General features: G+C 53.2%; 15 protein-coding genes across 15 annotated transcripts, besides 1 other annotated feature; 3 read left to right on the top strand and 12 right to left on the bottom strand.

Annotated features, from left to right (window-relative positions):
• Positions 1 to 250: 250 nt before the first annotated feature.
• Positions 251 to 1804, top strand: EKO05_0008943 (uncharacterized protein; the record flags this gene model as incomplete). The annotated part of the gene is made up of 2 exons (XM_059637428.1): positions 251 to 264; positions 316 to 1804. 2 exons carry the CDS (start codon positions 251 to 253, stop codon positions 1802 to 1804), a joined length of 1503 nt encoding a protein of 500 aa, XP_059493411.1.
• Positions 1805 to 2355: 551 nt separating this feature from the next.
• On the top strand, positions 2356 to 3180 carry EKO05_0008942 (uncharacterized protein; the record flags this gene model as incomplete). The annotated part of the gene is made up of 1 exon (XM_038946664.1): positions 2356 to 3180. The coding sequence occupies one exon, from the start codon at positions 2356 to 2358 to the stop codon at positions 3178 to 3180; it is 825 nt and encodes a 274-aa protein (XP_038795559.1).
• A 507-nt stretch (positions 3181 to 3687) lies between these two features.
• Positions 3688 to 3719: a tandem repeat.
• A 26-nt stretch (positions 3720 to 3745) lies between these two features.
• Positions 3746 to 5315, bottom strand: EKO05_0008941 (Aminopeptidase Y; the record flags this gene model as incomplete). The annotated part of the gene is made up of 2 exons (XM_038942062.2): positions 3746 to 5063; positions 5116 to 5315. The coding sequence occupies 2 exons, from the start codon at positions 5313 to 5315 to the stop codon at positions 3746 to 3748; spliced, it is 1518 nt and encodes a 505-aa protein (XP_038795558.2).
• A 1907-nt stretch (positions 5316 to 7222) lies between these two features.
• On the bottom strand, positions 7223 to 7414 carry EKO05_0008940 (uncharacterized protein; the record flags this gene model as incomplete). The annotated part of the gene is made up of 1 exon (XM_059637427.1): positions 7223 to 7414. One exon carries the CDS (start codon positions 7412 to 7414, stop codon positions 7223 to 7225), a length of 192 nt encoding a protein of 63 aa, XP_059493410.1.
• A 36-nt stretch (positions 7415 to 7450) lies between these two features.
• Positions 7451 to 7791, bottom strand: EKO05_0008939 (uncharacterized protein; the record flags this gene model as incomplete). The annotated part of the gene is made up of 2 exons (XM_059637426.1): positions 7451 to 7546; positions 7621 to 7791. 2 exons carry the CDS (start codon positions 7789 to 7791, stop codon positions 7451 to 7453), a joined length of 267 nt encoding a protein of 88 aa, XP_059493409.1.
• A 212-nt stretch (positions 7792 to 8003) lies between these two features.
• EKO05_0008938 (uncharacterized protein) lies at positions 8004 to 9520 on the bottom strand (the record flags this gene model as incomplete). The annotated part of the gene is made up of 3 exons (XM_038941963.2): positions 8004 to 8161; positions 8210 to 9338; positions 9389 to 9520. The coding sequence occupies 3 exons, from the start codon at positions 9518 to 9520 to the stop codon at positions 8004 to 8006; spliced, it is 1419 nt and encodes a 472-aa protein (XP_038795557.2).
• Positions 9521 to 9653: 133 nt separating this feature from the next.
• On the bottom strand, positions 9654 to 9974 carry EKO05_0008937 (uncharacterized protein; the record flags this gene model as incomplete). Its single annotated transcript, XM_059637425.1, has 1 exon — positions 9654 to 9974. The coding sequence occupies one exon, from the start codon at positions 9972 to 9974 to the stop codon at positions 9654 to 9656; it is 321 nt and encodes a 106-aa protein (XP_059493408.1).
• Positions 9975 to 11168: 1194 nt separating this feature from the next.
• Positions 11169 to 11980, bottom strand: EKO05_0008936 (uncharacterized protein; the record flags this gene model as incomplete). The annotated part of the gene is made up of 2 exons (XM_038941943.1): positions 11169 to 11912; positions 11972 to 11980. 2 exons carry the CDS (start codon positions 11978 to 11980, stop codon positions 11169 to 11171), a joined length of 753 nt encoding a protein of 250 aa, XP_038795556.1.
• Positions 11981 to 13615: 1635 nt separating this feature from the next.
• EKO05_0008935 (uncharacterized protein) lies at positions 13616 to 14878 on the top strand (the record flags this gene model as incomplete). The annotated part of the gene is made up of 1 exon (XM_038946663.1): positions 13616 to 14878. One exon carries the CDS (start codon positions 13616 to 13618, stop codon positions 14876 to 14878), a length of 1263 nt encoding a protein of 420 aa, XP_038795555.1.
• Positions 14879 to 15064: 186 nt separating this feature from the next.
• EKO05_0008934 (uncharacterized protein) lies at positions 15065 to 15511 on the bottom strand (the record flags this gene model as incomplete). Its single annotated transcript, XM_038946662.1, has 1 exon — positions 15065 to 15511. One exon carries the CDS (start codon positions 15509 to 15511, stop codon positions 15065 to 15067), a length of 447 nt encoding a protein of 148 aa, XP_038795554.1.
• Positions 15512 to 16189: 678 nt separating this feature from the next.
• EKO05_0008933 (uncharacterized protein) lies at positions 16190 to 17023 on the bottom strand (the record flags this gene model as incomplete). Its single annotated transcript, XM_059637424.1, has 1 exon — positions 16190 to 17023. The coding sequence occupies one exon, from the start codon at positions 17021 to 17023 to the stop codon at positions 16190 to 16192; it is 834 nt and encodes a 277-aa protein (XP_059493407.1).
• Positions 17024 to 17235: 212 nt separating this feature from the next.
• On the bottom strand, positions 17236 to 17904 carry EKO05_0008932 (uncharacterized protein; the record flags this gene model as incomplete). Its single annotated transcript, XM_038941899.2, has 1 exon — positions 17236 to 17904. One exon carries the CDS (start codon positions 17902 to 17904, stop codon positions 17236 to 17238), a length of 669 nt encoding a protein of 222 aa, XP_038795553.2.
• A 355-nt stretch (positions 17905 to 18259) lies between these two features.
• Positions 18260 to 19225, bottom strand: EKO05_0008931 (uncharacterized protein; the record flags this gene model as incomplete). Its single annotated transcript, XM_038941846.2, has 1 exon — positions 18260 to 19225. The coding sequence occupies one exon, from the start codon at positions 19223 to 19225 to the stop codon at positions 18260 to 18262; it is 966 nt and encodes a 321-aa protein (XP_038795552.2).
• A 1267-nt stretch (positions 19226 to 20492) lies between these two features.
• Positions 20493 to 22003, bottom strand: EKO05_0008930 (uncharacterized protein; the record flags this gene model as incomplete). Its single annotated transcript, XM_038941939.2, has 2 exons — positions 20493 to 21590; positions 21641 to 22003. The coding sequence occupies 2 exons, from the start codon at positions 22001 to 22003 to the stop codon at positions 20493 to 20495; spliced, it is 1461 nt and encodes a 486-aa protein (XP_038795551.2).
• Positions 22004 to 22093: 90 nt separating this feature from the next.
• On the bottom strand, positions 22094 to 22573 carry EKO05_0008929 (uncharacterized protein; the record flags this gene model as incomplete). The annotated part of the gene is made up of 1 exon (XM_059637423.1): positions 22094 to 22573. The coding sequence occupies one exon, from the start codon at positions 22571 to 22573 to the stop codon at positions 22094 to 22096; it is 480 nt and encodes a 159-aa protein (XP_059493406.1).
• Between the last annotated feature and the right edge of the window lie 1484 nt (positions 22574 to 24057).

The raw sequence follows: 24057 nt of genomic DNA, 5'->3' as shown, positions 1-24057 counted from the left end.
GATCATGTGACATTCTCGAGACGGTATACTTCATGAACCTTCTGCTTCCGTCATCGGGGCAGTAACAGCCGAGACGCTAGCTTATCGTGGGGTATCCACCACTTGTCGGCCACCTCCGCCACACGGCTCTACACTTCATCCTTTGATGATCTGTCTTCTCTCTACACCATACTCTGAACCCCTTCGAAAATGTGCCAGCAATCGCTCGAGACGTACAGCATGTGGGTGGAGGGCAAGGAAGTGGCGGGCAATGCGGAGCAGTCAGTCAGCTAGCCCTTCATCGTTGATGCATCCCACTTTCTGACATGGCAACAGACTTGCTATTGAGGACCCTGCAACTGGAGAGATCTTTGCTCATTGCCATGCGGCATCGACCGAAGATGTCGAGAATGCCGTGCAAGTTGCACAAAAGGCCTTCAAGTCTGGTGTCTGGTCAAAAGCCCCACGCCACGTCAGAGCAGACACGCTCGACACGATGGCAGACCTTTTGACAAAAAAGATGCCGCATTTGATCGAGCTTGAAGTGCGACAGACTGGCAGAGCGATCCGAGAGATGAACGCGCAGGTGCCGACGCTCGTGAAGTGGTTCAAATACTACGCCTCGCTCATCAGGACCGAAGAGCGATCAGTTCTGCCGACCATGGGAAAGCTGCACAACTGGGTAGATCGCAAGCCTCTTGGTGTTGTCGCACAGATCACACCCTTCAACCACCCCATGCTTATCGCTGTCAAGAAGATTGCACCTGCGTTGGCCGCCGGAAACTCGATAGTCCTGAAGCCAAGCGAGCTCACACCTCTCACCAGTATCGAGCTGGGAAAGCTGTTCAAGGAGGCTGGTCTGCCTGACGGTGTATTCAACGTGATCACAGGAAACGGTCTTACCACAGGCAAAGCGCTTGTCGAACACCCTCTGATTAAGAAAGTTGACGTGACTGGTGGAACGCCTGCCGGCCGCGCTATTGGTGCTATTGCAGGACGCAACCTTGCGCACTACACTGCGGAGCTTGGAGGAAAAGCTCCTCTCATCATCTTTGAGAAGGCGCACACTGATCTCGCAGTCAACGGCGTCGTATTCGCAAGCTTCATTGCGAGTGGCCAGACTTGTGTCGCAGCGACCCGCATCATTGTGCAGAACAGCATTATCGGTCAGGTGGTCGAAAAGCTGAAGAGCAAAGTACAGAGCATTGAGCAAAGGATGGGATCCCCCAAGAACGTCGAGTCGATGATGGGACCTCTCATCTCCGCAAAGCAGCTTGCGAATGTTCGGACTCTGGTTGACGATGCCGTAGAGTCAGGCGTAAAAGTCGTCACTGGTGGTCAAAGAATGACAGGAACCTCATCGCTGGACTCAACAGATTTCTCCAAGGGCTACTTCTTCCCGCCCACAATACTGGCGGACAGCGCAACAAAGAAAATCGCCGATACCCGAATTTGGACAGAAGAGGCTTTCGGCCCTGTCATCGTAGTCGTCGGCTTCGACACTGAAGAGGAGGCGCTCGATCTTGCGAATGATAGCGAGTTCGGTTTGGGTGCAGCAATCTGGACGCAAGATCTGTCCCAGGCTTTCAGAATCACAGAGAACATCGAAAGCGGCATTTGCTGGGTCAACACGCATCATCGAAACGACCCCAGCAGTCCGTGGGGCGGCATTAAGAGCTCGGGTGTTGGGAGTGAGAACGGTGTTGATGCGTACCATGCGTATACTACAGCGAAGTCTACGATTATCAACTATGCTACCGCGGAAGAAGGTCTGGCGACTGATGACTGGTTCAGGGAGGGCACGGGCGAGGTCAGGTATGGTTGAGTGTACCGCGTCATTGAGCAATAAGTTGTATAACTCATCGTTCAACTTGAAAGTGTTCTTGTGTCCTTGATGCCGCTTGATAACAGAGTGTCTCGTCCTCCGACAGTTGTTCGTTATTTGTTCAAGTGTCAAAATCGCGTCCACGTTTACTTTCGATGATTGACACACTGAAATTGTACTTGGTCGATAGTGTGAAAGACTATGTTCAGACGTCGTGTTAGATGCGATGAAGGTGAACCAGCTCAAATGGAGGTGAAGTCAACAATAGCAGAGGCAAGAGCAGAAGTATATGAAACTGTTACAGAACCGAAAGGCCAGGAATAAAGAGTTGTAGCTTCTTCATGAACCAACTGTGAGTCAGGAGAAGGATCGTGAAGTAAAAAGAGCAAAACGCTAGACATTGCTGGTCATCCGGATGCTACTGCTGGCCGGTGAAGGCGACTGCCTCAAAGTTATAACGACCTTTACCTCCGTTTACAGACACAGATACATCTGATCAGGCTCTCCCACATATCTTTAACGTCCACCCACCATCGCAACTCAACTCCACAATGGCGCCCTTGCCACATTCCCAAAACTTTCACCCCAAAGCCGCCGATCGACACCGCACACTCAACGAACACTTCACCGACACCACACGCGTGCCGGCTTGCGACCACTGCACCTATTTCAAACGCTTCGTGTACCGCAGTCTCCACGAGCCCACAGATAGCAATCAAATCCTCATCAGACAACACAACCTCGCCCGTGGCCCTCGCTCCCTCCACAGCATCGCGGTTGAAGAAGAGCGCATCGAATCACGCGAGCACCAAAACTACATGGACTGGTCACGCTCACGACACACCGTAGCTGCTGCAGCAGCGAATGAAGGGGCAGAGACGGCAGTGGAGGGCATGGACCTGTACGCAGAAGAGAGCGACATAGCGACGTCCTGGGTCGAAGGATCCACCAAAGAAGAACTACTCGCCTGGCTAGAGCGAAACGGAAACGAAAGGGACGACATGGAAACGCTCCAACACGGAAGCGTATTCGATCTGCGCGAGTATATGATGCACCGACGATCCAATGAGACAGCATCCATGGTGAACGTACAGCAGTCCATCGCCACCGCACAACTTCCTTCGTCCTCTCCTCCGCTACTCGTAAAGACCCCAGAACCCCGCGCCACGCTGTTGCGTCAGCGTATCAAAGCACATACCAGCGTCAAACCACCCCAAGCAGCGCTGCGAGAGCCTGAAGAGCTGACAAGGTGGTACAACGCGTTGAAAGTGCCACTGCTGAAAGACGAGCTACACCAGCGTGGTATTAAACCCGTGCCGAGTAAGAAATCAAACATCGTCGCGCTGCTAGTAGAGGACGATACGAAGGGGTCATGAGCTGCGTACAAGCGTCTGAACATGGAATTTTATTCTAGTGTTTCGACTGTGCGGTGCGCTACAACGTCTGCGCTACACACTTCACCACGTCCTTCTTGCTGCTAGGTCCGACGATGTCAGCAGGGTGCCCAGTCCGCTCCGCTATTGTTCATGCAGCTAGACTCGTCGCTCGCCATCACGGTGCCCACGGGAGCGTCGAGATTGGAGACGCGGGTGTTGGCGTGCATGAACGGAAGCTTGGGATGCTTGGTTGGACGACAGTCTGGTTTGGAACAGACAATGTTTGCACTGGATGGGCTGGAGGTGTTGTGACTGAGTCTCATGGTTCAATCGAAAGGGCTAGCCATGTCAGTGTTATTGCATTTTAGGGTGTAGTAAAAGGGAATGGGAAGCTTGTTCAAGACTTGCTGTTTCTACCGGTACAGTGAACGAAGAACAAGTGGGTAAATTTATAAGGGCGAGTCTGTGTTGTAATTACTTTGATTTGCTTTTTTACTACTTCTGCTACAGCATCATCGTCATCATCATCATCTCATCATGGTATCGTCGCAAACAAAACACACGCCTACAGCTCATCGTGACCAGAGCCACAAGGTTGGCCGTGGTGGTCGTGCCCACCCTTGTCGAAGCGCGCGGCAAAGCGAGCAGCACCTGCATCCCTCCTCCTCAGGGTAGCGTTCGGCCTCGGGATACCGTCCCAGCTGAGCGCGTACTTTGCGACCGAGTTGGCGATGCTCTGCGTGTTCAGCAGGTACGCGTCGTGGTTCAGGTTGTTGATGTCGTCGCACTTCTGGTGGTAGCAGGCGTCGAGAGCCACGCCGGCTTCGCCGCCAAAGAGACGGGCTTCTTCCTCGGTCTTGAGGACCTCGGCGCCTGTGAACAGACCGCCGGAGGGGATGCCGTTTTCGAGGAAGGCGGCGTAATCCGAGCGCAGGGTGAAGAGCGAGGGGACGTGAGCTTCGCCGTTTGCCTCGTAGAACTTTTCGAAATCCTTCTCGATGGTGTCAGAGCCTGCCGGTCCGGAGAAGTTGAACGCGCTGCCGTCGCCGTCGTAGATGCCGTAGACGTAGTTGGGGGATGCTATCATGTCGAAGTTGAGATATGCCCGGATCTTGGCAACCTCCTCCGCACCACCACTGATGCTACCATTCAGCGTCTTAAGGTAATGAAACGAGCCTAGCTTGCCAAACTCCTCTGCTCCCCAAAATCCTAACCGTACAGCGTTCTTGATCTTGTATTTGGCAAGGGCCTCGGCGACAACGAGGACGCCGATGGTGCCAGAGCCATCGTCGTTGATTCCGGGCCCCGCGAAGACCGAGTCAGTGTGACCACCGATCATAAGAACATTGTTCTTATCTCCTCCCTTGGTCTCGGCAATGACATTGTAATTGGTGCGGTTCTCGCGGATGGCCTCAATGAAGATCACGGCCTCAGTAGTGCCGTTACCAACTTTAGCGAGGAGGTCGTTGCCGATCTCTTGAGTAACGCCGACGACTGGCGCATAATCGCCATCTCCTCCAAGGGTTCCAGACAGAGGCTGGAGAGGGGTGTTGTTGTAGATGATGGCTCCAGCAGCGCCGGCGGTCTTCGCAGCCGCGGCCTTGATGGCAAACGTGCAAGTGCCACGAGAAATGAGAGCAACATTGCCAGAGACACCAGTGGGGTAATCGGCGGCGTCACATCCAACGTTGCTGACCTTGACAAGGTTTCCCTTGACGTTGTTGGCAGAGGGACCGTAGGTGAGGTAATCAGCCTTGACCTCAGCGCCAGCAACGGTGAGCTTGACAGTGGCGGCAGTGAACAGTTCAACAAACGGCTGCTTGTAGACATCCCAGTAGTCGTCGCCGTACTTCTTCAAGCTGTCGTAGAGCCACTCAGTTGTGCTAAGTCGTGTTAATAGGAACCAAGTATGGCATCGTGAGAAGAGCAACTCACGCATTGTGACCTCCTCCACCGAATGCTCGGTTTCCGCCGTACTTGTCGGCGATCCTCTGAAGTTTCTCAGAACCCTTGATCAGGTTCTTGAGCTTGACCTCCTTGATCAAGTCCTTCTGGGTGACGAACTTGGTCGGCTTCTGGGCCGCAGACACAGAACCGAGCAGGCCAGCACCGGCGATGAGCAGATCGAACCTCATATTGACAATTGAAGCAGATGCGAGGGTGATGCTTTCCAATCAGCTCAGGCGCACGGCTTCATATATACTTCTGTCAAGGTGGGCTCAAGCAACACATCCTCAGGGAAACTGACGCATCCCAGGCTCTAACCTGTACAGGCAGCTGGTTGCCCATTGCCCTGTGCGACATCCCTCAAGGAACGAAACGCAGCAGCCAGTAACCGGGCGATAGGTACCTTGCATCTTGGCTGCTTGATGGCAAAAGGCCGATTGTGATACATGGGGAAGGAGATGAGCGTAGTCTCTGGGCGGAGACTTCTAGCTCAGGGCGGAGCGGGTCCCGATTGGGAAGGCACTTATCGAGCCAAGTAAACCAAGAGAAACCTGAACGCTTGGCGCAGCAACGCCACAATCTGCGCAGACAAGGTACAAGATTTTGATAGGAATTAAGACCATACGGGGTGTGGAGTGAGCGTTGCCGAGGTGAGTGGCGATGGTGCACGCGGGTTGGGGAAGCTTGATGGAGAATCGAGAAGAACAGCAGCAAGCGAGGGCGAGATGCCCCAATCGCGGCAACACCGACACACTCTGTGCAGATCGATGTGTGCAATCTAGATGCGTCTTACAGGCAACAAGGAGGCAAACATTTTCGCAAACAAGACGACACAGGTAAGGCAGGGAGATGTGCATCGACCAATCAAATGGCAGGGCAGATCCATCTTATCAATCACTGTACTACATAGTACACGGAGTGGAATTTCCTAGCAAACATTGTCGACATTGCCACAGAGAAAGCGATACTATAGCCCCATGGGAATCAACAGCTGAACTGGAAACTCGTCAGCGTGTTTCGTATCGTTTCTAGTTCAAGCAAAAGACATTGTAGTCCATTGTCTACTCATAAGTTCACAAGGCCTAAGCAAAGGTACTCTGCCTACCTCCATCGATTCGTATCTTCCCTTAGATGGTGGCAGCACCCTACACCTCTACAATAAACGCACCACACTCTGTTGTGTAAACGAGGGTGTACCCTTCTATCACTGGTAACGTTGTTGTCCTTCAGGTAGGCAGGCACCATACATCACCAAGCTCGTCGCAACTGGACTATAGAAAGATATGATCCTGGGGATGTCAAACGTATGGTCTGAAGTCTTGTCATTGGTCATATTGACTGTCCTTCCCTACACTTGGAGCCATGTCTGACAAGGCATTGCAAGCTGTGATAGATAGGCCAGGAACGAAAATTTCAGATCCTCAATGGCAAGCCCTCGTCCAATCGTACAAGCCTTAAGATTCGACATCAAACCAGCTCCAAGCACGCCCAGTCCGCTGACCCAATCCAAGCATGCACCCAAGCATCCCCAGCAAAGACAAGATGTCTCCGCCCGGCGTACCAAGCGTCCAGCGCACCGGGTAGCGACAAAGTTAGTTTGCTCCACCACCAGCATCTTGGACGCCAAATGCGTACGCAAAGGATGTGTGCCTGCGAAGCCGTCCGCGGCTGGGAAGAGCAAGTCTAGAGCAGCGACGTAGAAACAAAAGTCCAAAGCCTCTTCATTTCATAATGGAGTCCCCCCGGGCTTCGGCACGAAGGACTGAGGTTCCTGCCGTTGCTCCTTGCTTTTCGCCACCACGAGAGCCCGGCGATGGGTTGTATGCAAAGCACTGGAACAGGGCCCAGCAGACTTGCCACCGGAGAGGACATCGCTTCACGCTGCAAATGGCAATGTCCTTTCTGGATCACGGAGTGGAATTCTAGAATGTACCAGTGGTTGCAAAGAACAAGGACGGGCAATGCGAAATCGATCTTGAGTTATCTGGATGCGGACAAACGACAAGCGCCCGCTACTTATTGTCGTAACGAGGTGGTCCCGAAGGGAGAAATTTCAACGCGCCTATATGTGCATGCAAAGTATCACTGCCCGAACTTACACGACAGGATCAGCGACGATAAGGACTTTGCAGGGCTCGTCCACGTCGACGCTGGCCCAGTTGTACTCGCGAGTATCTTTGCGCTCGAAGATACCTCGCTCTGGAAGCAGTCTCGCAGCGAGTAGCAGACAATAGTTTGACGGAGGTCTGAGGTATGCACTCGCGGCTTGGATGTCTACGTCGCCCATGGAATAGCGTTTTGATGGTAGTGAGGTAGGAGCGTCTCACACGTATGGTTCGTAGGTGAGAAGCGCCACACCGTTCGCGACCACCTTATTGTCAATCTTGTATGGGATTGCTCGGATCTTGCCTTCGCCTTTCTTGACGTCAGATTAGCTTGTGAGCTTGCTGCTAATGATTTCAACTCGCTGGTCTTCATGGCGAAACTGCTTACCTCATTGGCCTTCGCGGTTAGCCATGCCGCTAGGACGACCTCGTGGGGAATCAACCCAGCGTCGTACTCGTCAGAACCAGGGTCTGTGACGTCCGGCACATGGTAAGCTGTGTCATCGAAGAAAACCGTCGTTGAGTTGTAGGGAATGCCGGGAAGGCTTGGGTTGACCATAACTGCGGGGCTGGTCTTGGCTCCTGTGCGTAGTCGAGAAGTTGACAGGATAAATAAAGGTGTGATGGGAGGTGGGTGTAAGTGGGGGTAATAGTACGCGAAAGACTTGATTATTTACTTTCACTTGACCGAAGTCGCAGCTAGAACGGCACAGACCGATTTTTTTCGCATCCATCATCTCATGAAACACACTGCTTGCGTTTGCGCCGTCTCTATGCGGTGGCACCAGTTTGCAACTTCAAGACGAACGCACCACGCTCCATCGTGTTGACGAGAATGTATCCGCTCTTGAACAGCGCATAGCTGGACCAAGTACCGACAAAGTCGACATTTCCGCCACCAGTCACGTTGTCGTCCTCAGGGTAGACATCTAGATTGATTGTCAGTGCGATTCAGAGCTGAGATACGCTAGACTTACCGAAGAAACCGACTTCTTTGACGCCCTTGCCAGTGGGGTCGGTTGGGATGGATCGCACATCGAGGACACGGAAACCGGTGCCGTAGTTGGACTGGTAAGCGAAGCCGTTGGCTACGTACTGGTTGTGGTCGATGCCTTTGGCGCCAGACTTGTAGTAGCCGGTCTGCTTGGGAGCCTTCAAGCTAGAGATATCCCAGATGTAGGTGATGGGGTTGCCGGGTGCTCCAGGTCCAACCTTGTCGTACTCGTCGTACTCATCGTCCAGAAGCAGATATTTCTGGTTCTTGGGATCAAGGACGACACCTTGATGGGTGTATGCTGCACCGGTGTAGGAAGTGACTGAGAGAACTACGGGCGCCTTCTTGTTAGTGATGTCGTAAATGGTCAGGGTGTCCTCGTTAAATCCATAGCAGATCTCCTTGCCCTCGTAGGCCTTGTCAGGCCCGTGATAGATCAGACACTGGGCGTCGTGCACATAGCCGTCGGCGGACGCACAGCCGGGGCTGGTGGGGTTCTTGACGTCCGAGATGTCAATGAAGATGATACCCGACTTGCACTTGTCGGTCCTGGGCATAGCACCAACAGAGTAGATGAAGTTCGTCTCCGGGTTGGTGACGACGTTGTGGGTGCGGCCGGTAGGGAGGCCCTTGTAGTGGCCAGCAAGATCGGCAGTGTTACTGAAGGTCTTGGGAGATGAGGGGCTGAGGGTAAGAAGCTTCTTCATGTCGAAGATCTGGATACCATGGTCTACAGCCTCTGAGCCGATGATCATGTAGTCGTTTTGACCACGGATCTCGCGCCATTGGCTGCGCGTGGAGTACTGAGGCAGACGTCCGAGGTAAGAGAGCTTGCCCTCTTTTGTGATCTCAGCGAAAGCCGTGCCATCAGATTGACCGATAGCAACGAACTCGCGACCGGTGCTTGATGTCCAGCCCCAGGATGAAGATCCGAAGCCATAGGTGCTACCTAGAGCGGAGTGGGACAGGAAGTGATAGAGGTCGATGTTCTTGCACTTGAAGGTGTCTGTAGATGTCTTCGCAGTGCCGTTGGCACAGTTGGCGATGGATGCAAGTTCAGCATACTGGGCTGAGGCGTAGACTCCGGCGGCTTCTTGTGCGGCCCATGTTTCCTGCAGTCTATGTTAGCACCTTGTTTTTGGATGGGCGAGACCGTGCGTACCAGCTTCAGAGCCTTGTTATTCTCATGGCGGATACCTGAGTCAAAAAGCTCTGCAGCCCTGAACTCGTCCTTGGGCATTTCCTTCGCTGCCGCAAGGGCAGCGAGCGAGAGGAGAGCGCTTCGGAGAAACATGGTGCCAAGATCTGGAGTGAAGCTGAACGAGTGCCGTACCAAATATTACGACTAGAGCTGTGTCCACTTTATACCTCGAATGATGGGCATGGAGGCACTCAACACGACATCGCCCACGCAGCACCGCCTATGGCTAACTCGGCAGGTACAAAATGTACTTGCCCCTTCTTGACCTTAACGTCATGTTTGCCTTGTTGCCAGAACAAGCACGAGATCGCAATCGGCAGCTGCTTGTGCATCCAAGGAAACTGTAAATGAGGTCGCAACCCACATCCAGCGCTGCATTGGTGGTCGTAAATGAAATCAAAGCTTGGGACTGGAATTGGCGACCGAATAGGAAGGAGGAGCACGCCAAGCTTGACTTGGCGGCGTCTCGAGAAACGTAGCGGGAGCGGGGAGCTGCAGATCTTCTCGTTGCAACGACGATAAGGTAGACCTGGCGAGTGAGGTGCATTGTCTGGGATTTGCAATCTTGTGTTGTTCCAGCAGCTGTGGTTGTCTTCACTTGTTTGTACACGCTCTATCGTCAGATAGGGTGCTCGAGACCAGCCTCAAGAGCGGTTGAGAGCTCGAATAATGTCTCCGGCCCGAGTCTTCGGTATCGACTGGGATGGTATATCGTGTTTGTTTGTCCGATAACCTCATTGCAAGGGTCGCAGTCGTGTTGCAGCACGCGCCAGGTTGTCGTACAGACACCCACAATGCCCAGCTCTTTCCATTGCGCACCTAGTCCGATACGAATGCTCCTTCTACAAAGGGAGGACCAACAAGTGCTGGAGGGTCAGGCTCTGAACCGACAGATTCTGCAGAGGGTGCTGGAATGCGATCTTCCATGCTGGCTCCATCAGGCTGGCCCCATCAGGCTGGCCCCATCAGGTTAGCCATCCGGCATGTAAGTGTCAAGGCAACTATCTCCGACACTTACATGCACTCACAAGAAAAGGTAAGTATTGAGCGTGATGCTGTGGTCGCTGGCATGTGGAGGGAGGGCTGTGACTGTGGGGCTTTGCTCGCCCGTCGCCCGTGACTCCAAAAGCGAGCGCCGAAATCTGAACGTAGTCGCACTGGCTGCGCACTCGCATAAGAAAATGAATCAGAAGCTGTAGTGCGCACTCCTTGTACGTCCTTTGTAGGATGTTCAAGACCAGGGCACGAACGACGTCTTGTATATTCGCCTGGCGTTACTCAGCAACTTGCGCAAACCAGCGCGCTTGCATCCTTGGTCAAGGCCCAGCAAAAACTTTAACAATCACCAAGCACAAGGACGAGCCACAAAACCAGACCCTCCAAGAACTTTTACAGTCACCAAGCACAAGGATGAGACACTAAAACAGACCCTCACAAAATGCCTTCTTTCGATCGATCATCACGATGGTTCTTGAAAATGACGCACCTTACAATGGCTGCGAACCATGGCATTGTGCATCGGCCGTTGTGGGTCGTTCCGGCCATCGCTGCAATGACGTTATTCGACAACGAATCGTATCATGCATCACGAGCAGATGGGACAAATAGTTTGTAAAGTGGACCGAGGCCCTTGAAGAAAGTTCTTTTCGATCTACCTGATCGTGCATACCGTAATTATCGTCATCCGTGTCTCGTAGCTTCAGAGAGCTCATAGCATCGTCTTGGATGCATCCGTGGGTATCTACAACTTCGCCTCGACCTTCTTCAGGCAGTCCTGGAACTCGCTCCAGTCGTACATGATGGCGACGCACTTGGTCTCCTCGGTGAGAAGCTTGGCCATCTGCTCCATCTTCTCCTTGCCTTCCTCGATGCCGTAGATGCCAACGTAACCAATGCAGGGAATGCCAGCGCGCATGGCTGCGGTAGCGCCGCTCTTGCTGTCCTCGACGGTGACGGCCTCGGACTCTTTAACGCCGAGCTGCTTGGCGGCGTAGTGGTAGATGGCAGGGTCAGGCTTTGAGCTGGGCGGGTTGAGAGACGTGGCAGCAGAGTAGACGTGCTCGGGAGGGAAGAAGTGGTCGATGCCAGCCTTCTCGATCGAGGCAACCACACGGCTCTTGGCCGACGTGCTGACCACGGACATGGGGTAGCCCTGGTCCTTGAGTTTCTGCAGCTCCTTGGTCACGCCCGGGCACTCGACAGCCTTCTCGCTGAGCTTGCGGGTGACAGCACCGAGTTCGCGAGCGACAAAGTCCTCGAGGTCCTCATCCGTCATGGTGAAGTTGTGCTCCTTCTGCAGGCCCTTGAGCATGCTGCGGAAGTTGTGGCCAACGTAGTCCTCGAGCAACTTCGGCCCAGTGTAGTGGGGAGCGCCCTTGACGTCGTACTTCTTCATCACCTCGTTGGTGAGATCGGCGCAGGCCTCGAAGGCAAGATGCTCCGACTGGACGAGCGTGTTGTCGCAGTCGAGCATGATGTACTTGACCTGTACCCTCTGTCAGTGTGAAGCGGGGTAGCTGCTGCATCTGGCATCTGGAAGCTTACCTTGCCCATGGTTGCGATTGGTGGGTGGAGATGGGATGGTTTGGTTGGACAGGTGTCAATTGACCCTTGCCAGGTGTAGCAGAGTGGTACGGGTGAAGCGTAGCGTGGAGAAGAGAGGATTGGAGATTGAGGATTTGGTTCTGTTGGGGGCGGAGGTAAATAAGTAGCCGTGCTGGGACTGGTGCGTTGTCAAGGAGCGCGCGGGGTGAGGAAAGCGCGCCTGCCCGGCATGACGTCGCACGTGGGGCTCTCACTGGGCCATGGGCCGGCGGACCGCAACGCTCTTACTCTCACACCACATTTTCACTCACTTGCAAGCTTTACCCGGATATCGCTCACATCTTGCACTAGTCAGCCATCCTCTTGTAGTGCTGAGGTTAGCCAATTCCCTTTTCTCTCTTCCAGGTTTCGGCCTCGCTTCAACATATTCAATCCTGAGCATTCACTTGGATTCCATGCGCACCACCGAAGCTCCTACAATACATAATCACGAGAACAGTGTGGTGCACAACAGACACTTTCAGAGAGGTAATCGGTAACAGAGACGTTTAGAGAGGTAATCGGTGTGCAAAAGCAAAGTTCCTGCATGCTGTTGTGATCAGGTTGCGTCTTGCAGTCTTCCATCACTCCCATGTCGAATGGCGGGGTCAGACGCTTCTCGTGGACATGTAGCACAAGGCAGACCACATGTAAGGTCAGTGCAACAGCCTTTCAAGGTAAGCTTACTGGCAGAGACCTGGATCTGGAGGCGCATGTATCGTTCGTTGACCAAGCCAATTACGCATCGTGAACTAGCTCAAGGAATGCCTGAACAGCAATCCAAGCGGCACAGACGAGACGGGGATCACACTCATCGGTCTCTCACACATCACTGAAACAGAGTCTTCCTCAAACCCATAACTCTGACATTACCCTTCATATGTCTATCCAACGTCTCTTCTGCTGTTGCCTGCTCAAAGACCCTCCGTGCATAGCACAGTTACACCAGCGGCGCCAGCAATTTAACCCGCAACTCCAGACCATCACCAAAGCCTTCTCGAAGTCTTCCAGTATCTTCACGTCCACCAATTCTTTGCCGAGTGTATTTCGCGCGTAATACTGGCCGAACGGTGAAACACAAGCAAGCAGGTGTCAGGCTGGGAGCGGAGAGCACGTGACGTGTGACATGCAGTCTGTACGCCATGGCACACAACAATCGACCTGGCTTAGTCACAGCACGAACATAGCATGGTCTTTCATGCCCAAGATGAGTAGTTGCTGAGGCGGGCAGGTGTCAATACCGCATCGCCGATCGACTACGGATCAGCGGTAGAGTCTGCAAATTCACATGGTGATTCGAATTCACATGTGTACCTAAATGCGGGGCCGTTCAGCATAAATGCGGCTCTCCTGTGGAGAAGACTGACGAGGGCGGCGGCCAAAATGCAGAGCGCGTTCCTGGCAGCAGAAGTGAGACTAGCGGGTGATCGTCACCCCTACGTCATTGCTGGGAGCTTCTCGAGCTACGTTTGCTCCCTCTTAAAGCTCCAGTCTCTGCAGCACAATCCCATCACACAACTCCATTGCATTTCGTTTCGAGATACCCAATACCCAGTTCCATCACCCTTTCCATCAATCAAGCTCCACACACACACACACCGCACCATGTATTCAAGACAGGCCGTCCAGAACGCACGCTTCGCAGCTCGCTGCGCTAGCCGCCCAGCTGCCCATGTGAAGCCCCAGTTCCGCGCACAGAAGCCCCGTTTCCAGTCGACAACCTCTGAGGCTGCGTCTGGAAATTCTGGCGCAGGGTCACACGCAGCCATTGGTGCTGCCAGCGGTGCAGCCGCCGCCGTCGCCGTTGGCTACATCTTCTACAGACAGTCAGGTGCTCGCGACCTCGTTATTGCGTCGCAGCAGACTAAGAGCTACATCAACTCGACCACACAGAAGATCAAGGAGAACACACCAGAGCCCAACGAGGCTCTTGAGTGGCTGCGCAACGCTGCACAGAGCTACGCTGCATTCATTCCGGGCGCCAAGGGCTATGTTGACTCTGCCTTCAACGACCTTGATGCCGTCCGCGCCAAGCACGGCGACGAAGTCGATGCCATCGTCAAAGAAGCTTACGGCGAGCTGCGTGATGTCCTCAAGGGCGGCGACATCAGTGTCTTCACCGCCCAGAAGGCATGGCAGGTGCTCGTCAAGCACCTCGGCCGCATCGCCGACCTCTCCGGCGACGCCGCCCAGCAGATCATGGACAACCACCCCAAGCTGAAGGAGAAGGTTGGTGGCAACCTCGACACTCTGAAGCAGCTGGGTGACCAGTATGGCCCCGAGGCCAAGAAGGAGGTCGACAAGACATGGAATCAGATCAGCGACATCATCAAGACTGGTGTCAGCCCTGCCAACATTGAGAAGATCAAGAGTGTCGTCCAGGAGAAGGTCGAGAAGCTCAAGCAGCTTGGCGACAAGGCATGGGACAAGGGTATGGAGCAGGCCAAGCCTTACCTCGACAAGAACCCCCAGGTCAAGAAGCTGGTTGAGGAGAACAAGGACGCGCTCAAGTCTGGCAACGTGCAGGAGCTGTACGAGAAGGTTAAGACCGCCGTTGAGAAGGGCGACACTGGAGACCTCGAGAGCTATGTCAAGAGTGCTGCCAGCCAGGCAAAGGACAAGGCACAGCAGTCCGGTTTCGACGTCGACAGCATCCAGAAGTATGCTGAGCAGTACATGAACAAGATTCCCGGCGGCGACCAGATCATGCCCAAGCTGCAGCAACTGCAGGAGGCGGCATCGAAGCACGGCGACGAGGCGCAGAAGATCTTCAAAGACGCCGTCTCCGAGGTCACTGAGGTGCTGAAGAAGCACGGCGACAAGGCACAGAGCCTAGCCAAGGAGGCCAAGGAGGACACCAAAAAATAAGCCTTTCCAGCTGAAGTGAGTTCGGAAGGAAGGACTAACGACGATACGACCCATTGTACCATAGTGTAGTGCACAGTGCACGAATAATTGTTCGCATTTTCACAAGCTCTTCCCGATGACGTCATATGGTGCATGTCTCCAACCACGTTCCTATCCCCTCACCCCGATGCTCACCCATGGCTTCGTCTACTTCCACCCAGCAAGTCCCCAGACCCCTCTCCTCGCTGCCTCAACCCCATTCCACAGCGCACTCCCGACACTCTGACCCAACATCGCCAGCTGACTCAGATCCTCCTTGACAGGCACAATCACCTGCTTCCCATCCTCAGACCCCTTTCCCTTTCCCGACTCCCCGCTCTGCGCCTCCACTGCCTCGATCTCGACATTTCCAGCTTCGGCGTCGGTTTCGCTGCCGTCGACACCGTCCTCCGCGCCCGTAACCACGCTATCCACACGTCGCCGTAACCGCTTTCGCTCAGCCGCCATGTCGAGCGCGAGGAGGAGCGGCGTGGGTTCTAGCTCTGTTGTATTTGGGGTTGCGGGCGTGGATGTTGCGGCTGTGCTGGATGGTGTTGTTTCATCGTTGTTGATCATCACCATGCGCAGGAGTGTGGGTTGGCGGGTGAGTGACATGGTTGCTGTTGTGTGGTTGTGGTTGTGGTTGTGGTGCGGTGCGGTGCGGTGAGCGTTGCTGAGCTGGGTTGGGGGTGGGAGATGAGGGGAGAGCGGTGGGGGGGTTTGCGAACGCGTGGGGTGGTAGTAAGATGGAGGTAGTAGGCGGTAGATCTATATCGGAGTTTGCTGCGTTGTAGCGAGCGCGAGATGTGGTCTAGCTGTGGTGAGTTCGAGATTGAAGGCTGGAGACGTGCGGTTTCGAATGTAGTAGCGAACCTATTCATATTGCCGCACTACCTTGGGTGTAGATACTAGTTCCATTGCGCTAGAAGCTGTCACATCCAACGTCTAGACGAGGCGAACATGCGGTGTAAAGCGGTGTATATGCAGCGCGGTGGATCGACACGTGTCAGTGTGGGTCACGGACGGCGGGGACGATTGTACATATTGACAGCTCTCTTGCATTGCAGAAAAAGCCGACTACTACGCTTAGGAGGCAGCTTCTTACACGCTCGATGGTACTGCTAGAGGCCTTTAGCGTATTTTCTAGTGCTGTAGAGCTTTTATAAAGGTAGCTGGAGTCTTGTAGTGCCTTCTTAGGTTGCAGGAGATCTGCAGACTGGCACTGAATACCTCCTCTTTGATCGAGCACGATCGGCTTGCAGCCGGCCGATTCTGCAACACAAGAGACAAGTGTCAAGTCCGCTGAAACTTCCTATCGCGAAGATCATAACGGGATGATGCGCGGTCGTTGTCTGTAGCGTGCGCGTGCGGGCCGTAGGTGGTTGAAGCTTCGGTCTCGCCTTGGCCACGCTTTCTCTTTCCCCGGATATCTGCTTCGTTTTTAGATCTCCGTTCCTGCTCTGCCTTCTCCTCCCTCCTGTCATGTATGCGATCTGCCTCCTTTACAGCTCTATCGACACAGTATTCCAGGTACTGCCGGAACCCATTGAAGATGGTTGGCTCGGGGTCCCAGTGGAATGACTCAACGCATAGCCACTCCATATTCCTTAGCTGTTCAATCCCGCCATATATATCCAAGGCACCTCGCTCGTACTCTCTCTTGCCCCGCGCATCGGCCGATGCATACGCCTTCTCGGATCTCTCAAGCATAGGCTCTATGGATGAGCGTGGGATGAGTAGTGCCTGACCCTCGTCGCCGCCTGCACCGACGGAGAAACCCGTGAACTCGCCCATCTCAATCTCATCGCCTGAGAAAGTTGTCATATTGGAAGGAAAGAGGGAAAAGTCCAGGTCGTGGGTCCAGAGTTGATCGTCAGAAGCATCAATTGCTTCGGTACCGTAGAAAAGACTTCCTGGGTCGTCTGGGCTAGAAAGATAAAAGCCGTTGGTGACGCGAAGGAAGTCCTTGTAGTCTTGCGGCAAAGAGCCCTCAGGAAGGAGAGGTGTAGCATAGGGTTCAATCTGTGTCGCGAACCCTTGTGCATTTTGGTAGTCGCTAAGGCGCGGCTGTCGTCCTAGGCGCGACTCGAGCTCGATGATCTCTTCTTCTGTCGCAGATTTCTGCATGTGATGTTCAACGTCTTCCTCATCCAGATTTAGAACAGATTGTGGTTTCTTGGCCTCGTCCAGCAGGTGCACCAGGTCTATAATACTGAGGTCTGCGTAGTTCCGGGCTGGTCCTTCTGTGAAGCGTTGTTGGATTAGTCGACAGCCTTCCTCAACGTATTTGTCAACACTGTGGCTGTCGATGCGCAGAATTTCGCCAATATTCGCTGCTTTCAAGTACTTCCAAATATTCGGCGCATGGCAAAGGCCAAGTCGTTTTTTATCCAGGCCCTCATTTCATCCTTGTAGACGTCCGGTTGGTTCGTGGGGTCCTGAAAGTGACGATACAGGTTTGCGACATCTGTTTCTGCAATCGATCTCGCTGCTTCGGTCTCTCCAGCTAGCGATGTGGCCTGTACCACAGCACCGATGGATCCTGCTATCTCTGTCATGATGTCGTGATCTTGATCTTCGGACTCTTTGATCAAGACCTGCAGTTCAGCATCCTTCACATGGCCGTTGTCAAGAGCTTTCTGCAGAAGGCCTTCCGGCAGTCCATCAGCCCATTTGTCTTTGAAATAGTTCCAAAGAGGTTCATCGCGTACAAGGTGATCACGACTACGAAACGGCTTTTCTGGATCTGAGCGTTGTATCCATGACGGTAGGCAGTTGAATGCCTCCCAAGCATAGTATAGCATGGCCGTGTTAGTATTGAGATCGAACGCCAAGCCATTGCTGTGGTCGTAGACTGTTGTGAGAAGAACATTTGCTTGCTTGTCGAAGCCAAGGACGAAAAGAACGAGCGCTACCTCATGCACCGCTTTTGCTGATTCTGCAGAATCCCGTGCGGTCGCGAGCACTGTCGTCTGCCATGGAAGCAACGGAAGAATTTTGATCGCCATTATGGGACATCAGTAGAGTTTTGAAATCGCTGAATTTGAAGATAGAGCTCGAATGTTGCTCTAAACGAATATAAGCACTGAACATACGCAGGCTGCCAACGAGACCAGAGAAAGGTGATCAAAGCAGCAACTGTGTTATGACGTCATCTGACATACACAACGTAAATCGTGATCCTTAGTGGTGCGCAAGAACCTGGAGAATTGAGACCGTGAACTTGTATTCTGATACACGTTCCATGTGGTCTTTCTTAGGTATATTGAAGCACTTGCCAGGGGAGGATCTTACGATTTGTTCGACATGGAATAATAATACAATCAATCGTCTCGCGAGAGCTGAGCAAGAATAACATAGCTATCACCATGTAAAAGAGAATTGCACGGGCGTGGCATCTATAATGCGTGTTTTGCGAATGCCCGCAAAAATTGCGAGTAACTGGGCTGCTTCGACGCCACCATCTTCTTGCCAGAACGTTGACACAGCGGTTTGTTGCATAGCAAGATCGTAGCAGGTATCGAGAAGGGTGTTGGTAGTCTCCAGGCTATCTCTGATCCTGAGTTTCATCCCAGCTGCCATGGCAAGGAAGACGTGGAATCTGGCCATCGACATGGAAGCGACAGGCATCGAAGGGGAAGCTTTCTGGGGGTTAGGGTAGACTGTCTCGCAGAGTTGCGCAAATGAAGTGGGCGTCATGCCGTAGACTTCTGGTGAATGAGTCTCGACATGCTGCATGAATTCAGTCGTCAGAGTCTCGGCCTCAAATCGACTTGGTAGTAGTAGAGTAGAAGCAGCACGACTCTTATCTGTAAGACTTGAGCGTGTCGAGGCAGGCGCTGGGCTGGGAGCAAAAACGCCTTGCCGTGGTAGACGCGGGGTAGTTGCAAAGGGCATCAAGTCGTCGTCGACTTCTGGTATAGGGGACATGGCCTGATCGTCGCTTGCGAAAGAAGTTGACGAGTTAGACGTATTGCGGGAGTGACTTCGACTTCTCGCAGTTCCAGCACTTTTCTTACTCAACTGCATCTGAGCCATGAACTCCCATGACGGTGCCGTGTGAGGTTCCAGGGGTGACGATTTTGGTTTGCTACCGGGGAGATGCGATGGAATCGAGGCGAATTGCGGAGGGACGGATGTTGGCGGCATATCGGGGGACGAGGCCCGTGTGGTGCCTGACCAGAACGAAGACACTGGTGAGCTCTCTCCAAAGCTGCCAAGGTTTAGCCCGCTCGTGGCATATGAAGTGGCGAACGTTGCGTCTAAGTTATTGAAGTCGGCTGATGCAGCTGCTAGTATGGTTTCATCGATACTCTCCATGCCGTGCATTGGAGCATTTACATGCGCAGACAGCTGGGCTTCTAGTTGATGTATTCGACCTTCGAGCGCTTCCCTGTGTTCTCTTAACGGATGTGAGTGAATGCAGCATCACGTGATAGCGCACTAGCGTTGTTCACTTACGATGCAACCATATCTCGAGGTTTTTGCGTCCTCACGCACAGTAGTGAGAATCTTTTACATGTAGCGCACGGCGTGTCGCCGTCACACCGAATCTTCCTTCGCCGGCATCGCTCGCAAGCATTGGAAACGGACTTTCTTCGTGGCTGCCAATCCCTGACAGCTGTGGGGGAGAAGCGACTAGGACCTTCGCTCGAAGGAAGAGAAGCTACCGTCTGTTAATGATGGCTACTGTGGCTGCGGCACTGAACATACTAAAAGGACACATGACTGCAGGGTAGTAGTAGAGTACTCTGCGCCGGGTGGTTGTAGTTCCGTGGCTTGGTGCTCAATGTAGACAAGAAGCCTGTAATGACTGAGGAAAGAAGAGAAGGGTCAGGGCGAGCAGGACGGAAGACAAGATCTGTAGATGTTTTACAACCCGTCAAAACTCGCAATGACAGCCCAGATTGGGGTGACTAATCGTCAGTGCCTGCCGAGCAAGACGCGCGAGGGACGTCCAGAGAAGCGCCGCTGACAAGGCGCGACACGTATCTCAGACATTCCACCCCTCATCGCCCTCTGCGACATATGCAGCCTTGCGCATGGGGCACTGCGCAGCCCCAAGATTGCGACAGAGCAAGCTGTACACCGTGTCGACTTTCCTTTAGCATGTCATCGAGGTTGGTTTGAGGCGCGGAGTGCGGCAAGCCACTCCGCGCGTGCATGAGGAGCGGGGGCATCATGCAGTTCAGCCGCCAAATCCACAGCAAGAACCCATGGAGTCCACAGACACACGCCGCCGATTTCAAACAATTCCAAACAACATCGAGAAAGCCTTGTGAACTGCCGAAAAACACTGCCCAGGCAGAATTTTTCGAGCTTGCGTAAACCGCCACAACTCACAAAAGTCTCGCCACTCCAAAACCTCTCTGCAAAGGCTGAATTCTCGCCAGTGCACCCTTTCACGCATTGCAGCTGTCTCCATGGTTGGTAGTTTCTCTGCCGAGGTTGAGCCACAAGACGCTACTGCAACGAACGCGTCAGGTGGAGCAGGGATAAGCATCTGGGTATGCGTACAAGTTTTAAAAGTAACACCCAACTACTGCGCTTCACTGGTTGCATTGACTACGTGCAAGAACTAAGCTTTCTTGAGCCATCACACACGGCATAACGGACCATCAGTCGACTGCACGCCCACAACGCCGTGGTCCTCAACGACCCACCCCTCGCTTCCCACGCCGTGATGAACATAGAACAGCTCAGTTGGATCGTACTTCTTCTTCAACTCCAGGAGCCTCGGGTAGTTCTTGCCCCAGAAGGCTTGCTGCCAGTCAGGCTCGCCAATGTTTGCTTCATTGCTGTACGCACCGCCAGCCGGCGAAACCTTACGGAGCGGAGCCATGATCTCGTTGTTCAAGGCATCATCGCTAGCCTTCCAGCCAGCAGGAGTCATGTCGGTGACGCTGCCTATGGCGACAAGTTGCGCCTGCAGGTTGCGAAAAGCTGGGTTAACCGAGTTAACACCGGTGTTCTGCTCGTCGGCAGTGTGCTGGTGGTACATGTTCAGCATCAATGCCTTCTCGACCGTATTCTGGACTGCCGCAAAGGTCTGGTCACGGATCTCTTCATCCGCCCAGTTCTCTGTTGGTAGGAAGCGGCTACCTGGGATTGCACCTGCGGCACCGATACGATAGTTGTATGCGCCAAACGTGGGTTGGTAGGCGGAGTACAAGGTATCGTAATGGGTCGTGTTGGCTGCGATTGTAACATTTAGCTCAGCAGCCTTTTGGTACAGAGGCGCAACCAAGGCCTCGTACTCTGCGACTGTTTTATTTGTTGCAAAAAAAGGTTTCATGTCCCACATGTACGATCCAGGGCCAAGCTTCATCAATGAGCCAAATGAGTAGGTCTTGGCGTCGTTGTAAGTTGGAAAGTTGTCCCAGAAGAACCTGAAGAGCTCCCAAAAGGCTTCAGCAGAGACTGTCTCAGATGTCATGACGGTCCAGGTTGAAGCAGTGACGGGAACTTTGGGGTGGACCTTGACCACAGCAGAGGTGATGATTCCGAAGGTGCCGCCACCGCCACCGAGCATCGCCCAATACAGATCGCTATGCACTAAAGGAGTGGCAGTGACGAAACGCCCACTAGATAGCACTACCTCGAGAGCGATAATCTGGTCAGCCCCAGTCCCGAATAGCTGCATCAATGGGCTGTGGCCGCCACCTGTCGAATAGCCCCCGAATACACCAACGGTCTACGCCTCGTTAGCAAATTTGTATTTACATTCGAATGAGTGAAGCTTACGGGACAGATGCCAGTAACAGCAGAGACACCGTATTGCTCGGCGGCTTGTAGCAACTCGAAGCCTTGCACGCCAGCGCCAACTTTGAAGACAGGTCCGGAGTAAGCTGAGCTCTCGTAATCCTTGATGTAACGGATTCCTTTCAGTCCGTGAGTCCAAACGCTCAAAGCGCCCTTCCCAACCGATCTGCCATTATAGTCGTGACCGGTGTTGCGAATGACCAAGCGCAAGTTCAGTGAGCGAGCGAAATTGACTGCTAGCTGGATCTGAGCGACATTATTTATCTTCACAGCGTACTCAGAGTAGCCACCCTGGGTACAGGTACCATTAGCAGCGTTACCAGATGCCGGAATGGGACAAGTCATGCCATAATAAAGTGGGTTCATCAAGGCTCCATTGTCTTCGTAGCTGTGCAGGTCAGTGCGAGCTGCTTGAGAATCGCATCGTTTGACATACTAGATCTCTTCGGCATCGAAGTTCTTGACGAGGTAGGAGCACCTCTCCGCATCGTAGTTGTTGTACTCCGAGTCCTGGTAGCAGGGCGAACCAATGGGCACGATAGGTTCGAGGGCACCGCCGAGCAGCTGATTGGCCAGGCCCCAGACAAATTTGTTCGGATAGAGTGCATCACCCGGCATTGTCTTGCAGCGGGGCGCTCGGCGAGCACGACGAGCGCGCGCTGCTGCGGTAGGGTTCGTGTCACCAAAGGCGAAAAGCGAAGCGTGTTCGGCAACAGTGGGGTTGTTCTGAAGCCCAGCAACAACATTGTCAGTCAATTGAACGATCTCGGCATCGAACAGCGGTACGTTTGCGGGAGTGGACACGGTAGTGACGGTCTCGGCAGCAGGTGCCACGGAAGCAGTGAATGAAGGGACGGAGCTCTGTGCTGTCGTGAGAGCAGCACAGGCTAGGGAGAGAGTGGAGAGTTTTAACATGCTTAAAGGGCTTGCCGAAATGCAAAATTCCAAGACGAATGCAAACACTGCTTCTGACTTCTGGGCGCAAGTAACAAGCAAGGCTTATAAACCAGCACCTAGCAGTCGATGCGGCGCAGCGCATGCATATGCAGGAGAGAATAATCCCGTCTCCTCGGCATACACAACCAGACGCAAAGGATTACTGCAAAACATGTTGATTGGCAGAGCTGGGGTGCGAAGTTGTGAGCTTCGATATTGCCCGCGGGAAGTATTCGCTTCGAGCCAGGAAGACGGTGCACAGAGCTCCTGCAGGAAACGGAGACCCGATTCGGCTAATCAGGCTTACAGCAACGCTGTCAATCGCCTGAGAATACGGTCGGAGGAGGGTCTCAGGCCATTTATATCAACTCTAGGTGCGACTGTGCGTGTCCTTCTACGTGCGTTGCTTCCAAGACATAGTCAGAGTCTGCTCGGGTCTAGCAGAATTCGAAGTCCTGCCAGCACTTTTGTTAGCCAGATCCGGATTAGAGTCAAATATTTCCTCTCTCTAGTCGCCTTAAGTTCTCCCTGTAGAAAAGACACGGTCCTTTAGTCTTCAATACACGGCTCAGGTTAACGGAAGCGTCCTGGTGGCCGTTTTATTGACCAGGGTGTACGGTCAGACTTTTACATTCAGACGCACACCAGGCAGGTTGTGGGGCTGCATGACCACGCCTACCGAAATCTGGTTACACGCACTTTCGGGAGAACGGCTGACTGCGACACCAGGCGTATACCTCGACTTTTGACGAAAGAGACCCGACATGGAGATGCCTATGTATTATTATCACCAGTAGAAATACAATGTTTGAGCAGTTGTGTTGCTTAGACTACGTCTTTGGAACTAAGATACTACTGCATAACCGTCATCTGCTTACAGATCGTGAATTGGACCTGTGGTCTTCTTGGCACTTACAGATTCATGGGATAATTACAAAGGCGATTTTGAGGGCCCTCTAAAACTTAGACAGAACACAATTGTACCCAGGCTTTCCTACCCTGTGAATTCCAACCTACGTCCTCCCATTGCACTGTAGTCGACAGCTAATGCATCGATTCTGACATGAAAATTGTACAGTTGCCGTGAACCAAGGAGTCCAGTCATCTCCTCACCGTCTGTTCAGAACTTCGTGCACTACCTTTCGTACCCCGAGTATGCTTTTCTCCAGTGACATATCCGATCATACCTGGCTCAGGCAATTTAAAGTTACGAGACGATAGTTGTATGGACTAGCTATTCGCATAGATAATTTGATCGCAATCGATGCGGATGTTTTGGTGTAGTATTGAGCGAAAGTGCCTCTGTTTTTCTGTCCCCTTCAGCACAACTTGCTATCGCAAATGAACAAGCTGTTCCTTTCCACAGCAATGCACATCTTAGGCTATATCTCAAAATCATCGCTTCTTCGAATGAGAATACAACAGAGGCTTTGTCTTTCAGGATCACATAGCTGCACTGTGCA

The sequence above is a fragment of the Ascochyta rabiei genome, chromosome 16, assembly GCF_004011695.2.
Source record: "Ascochyta rabiei chromosome 16, complete sequence".
NCBI lineage: Eukaryota > Fungi > Ascomycota > Dothideomycetes > Pleosporales > Didymellaceae > Ascochyta > Ascochyta rabiei.
Note: the sequence above shows the minus strand (reverse complement) of the source record. Positions and strands in the feature narration are given on the sequence as shown.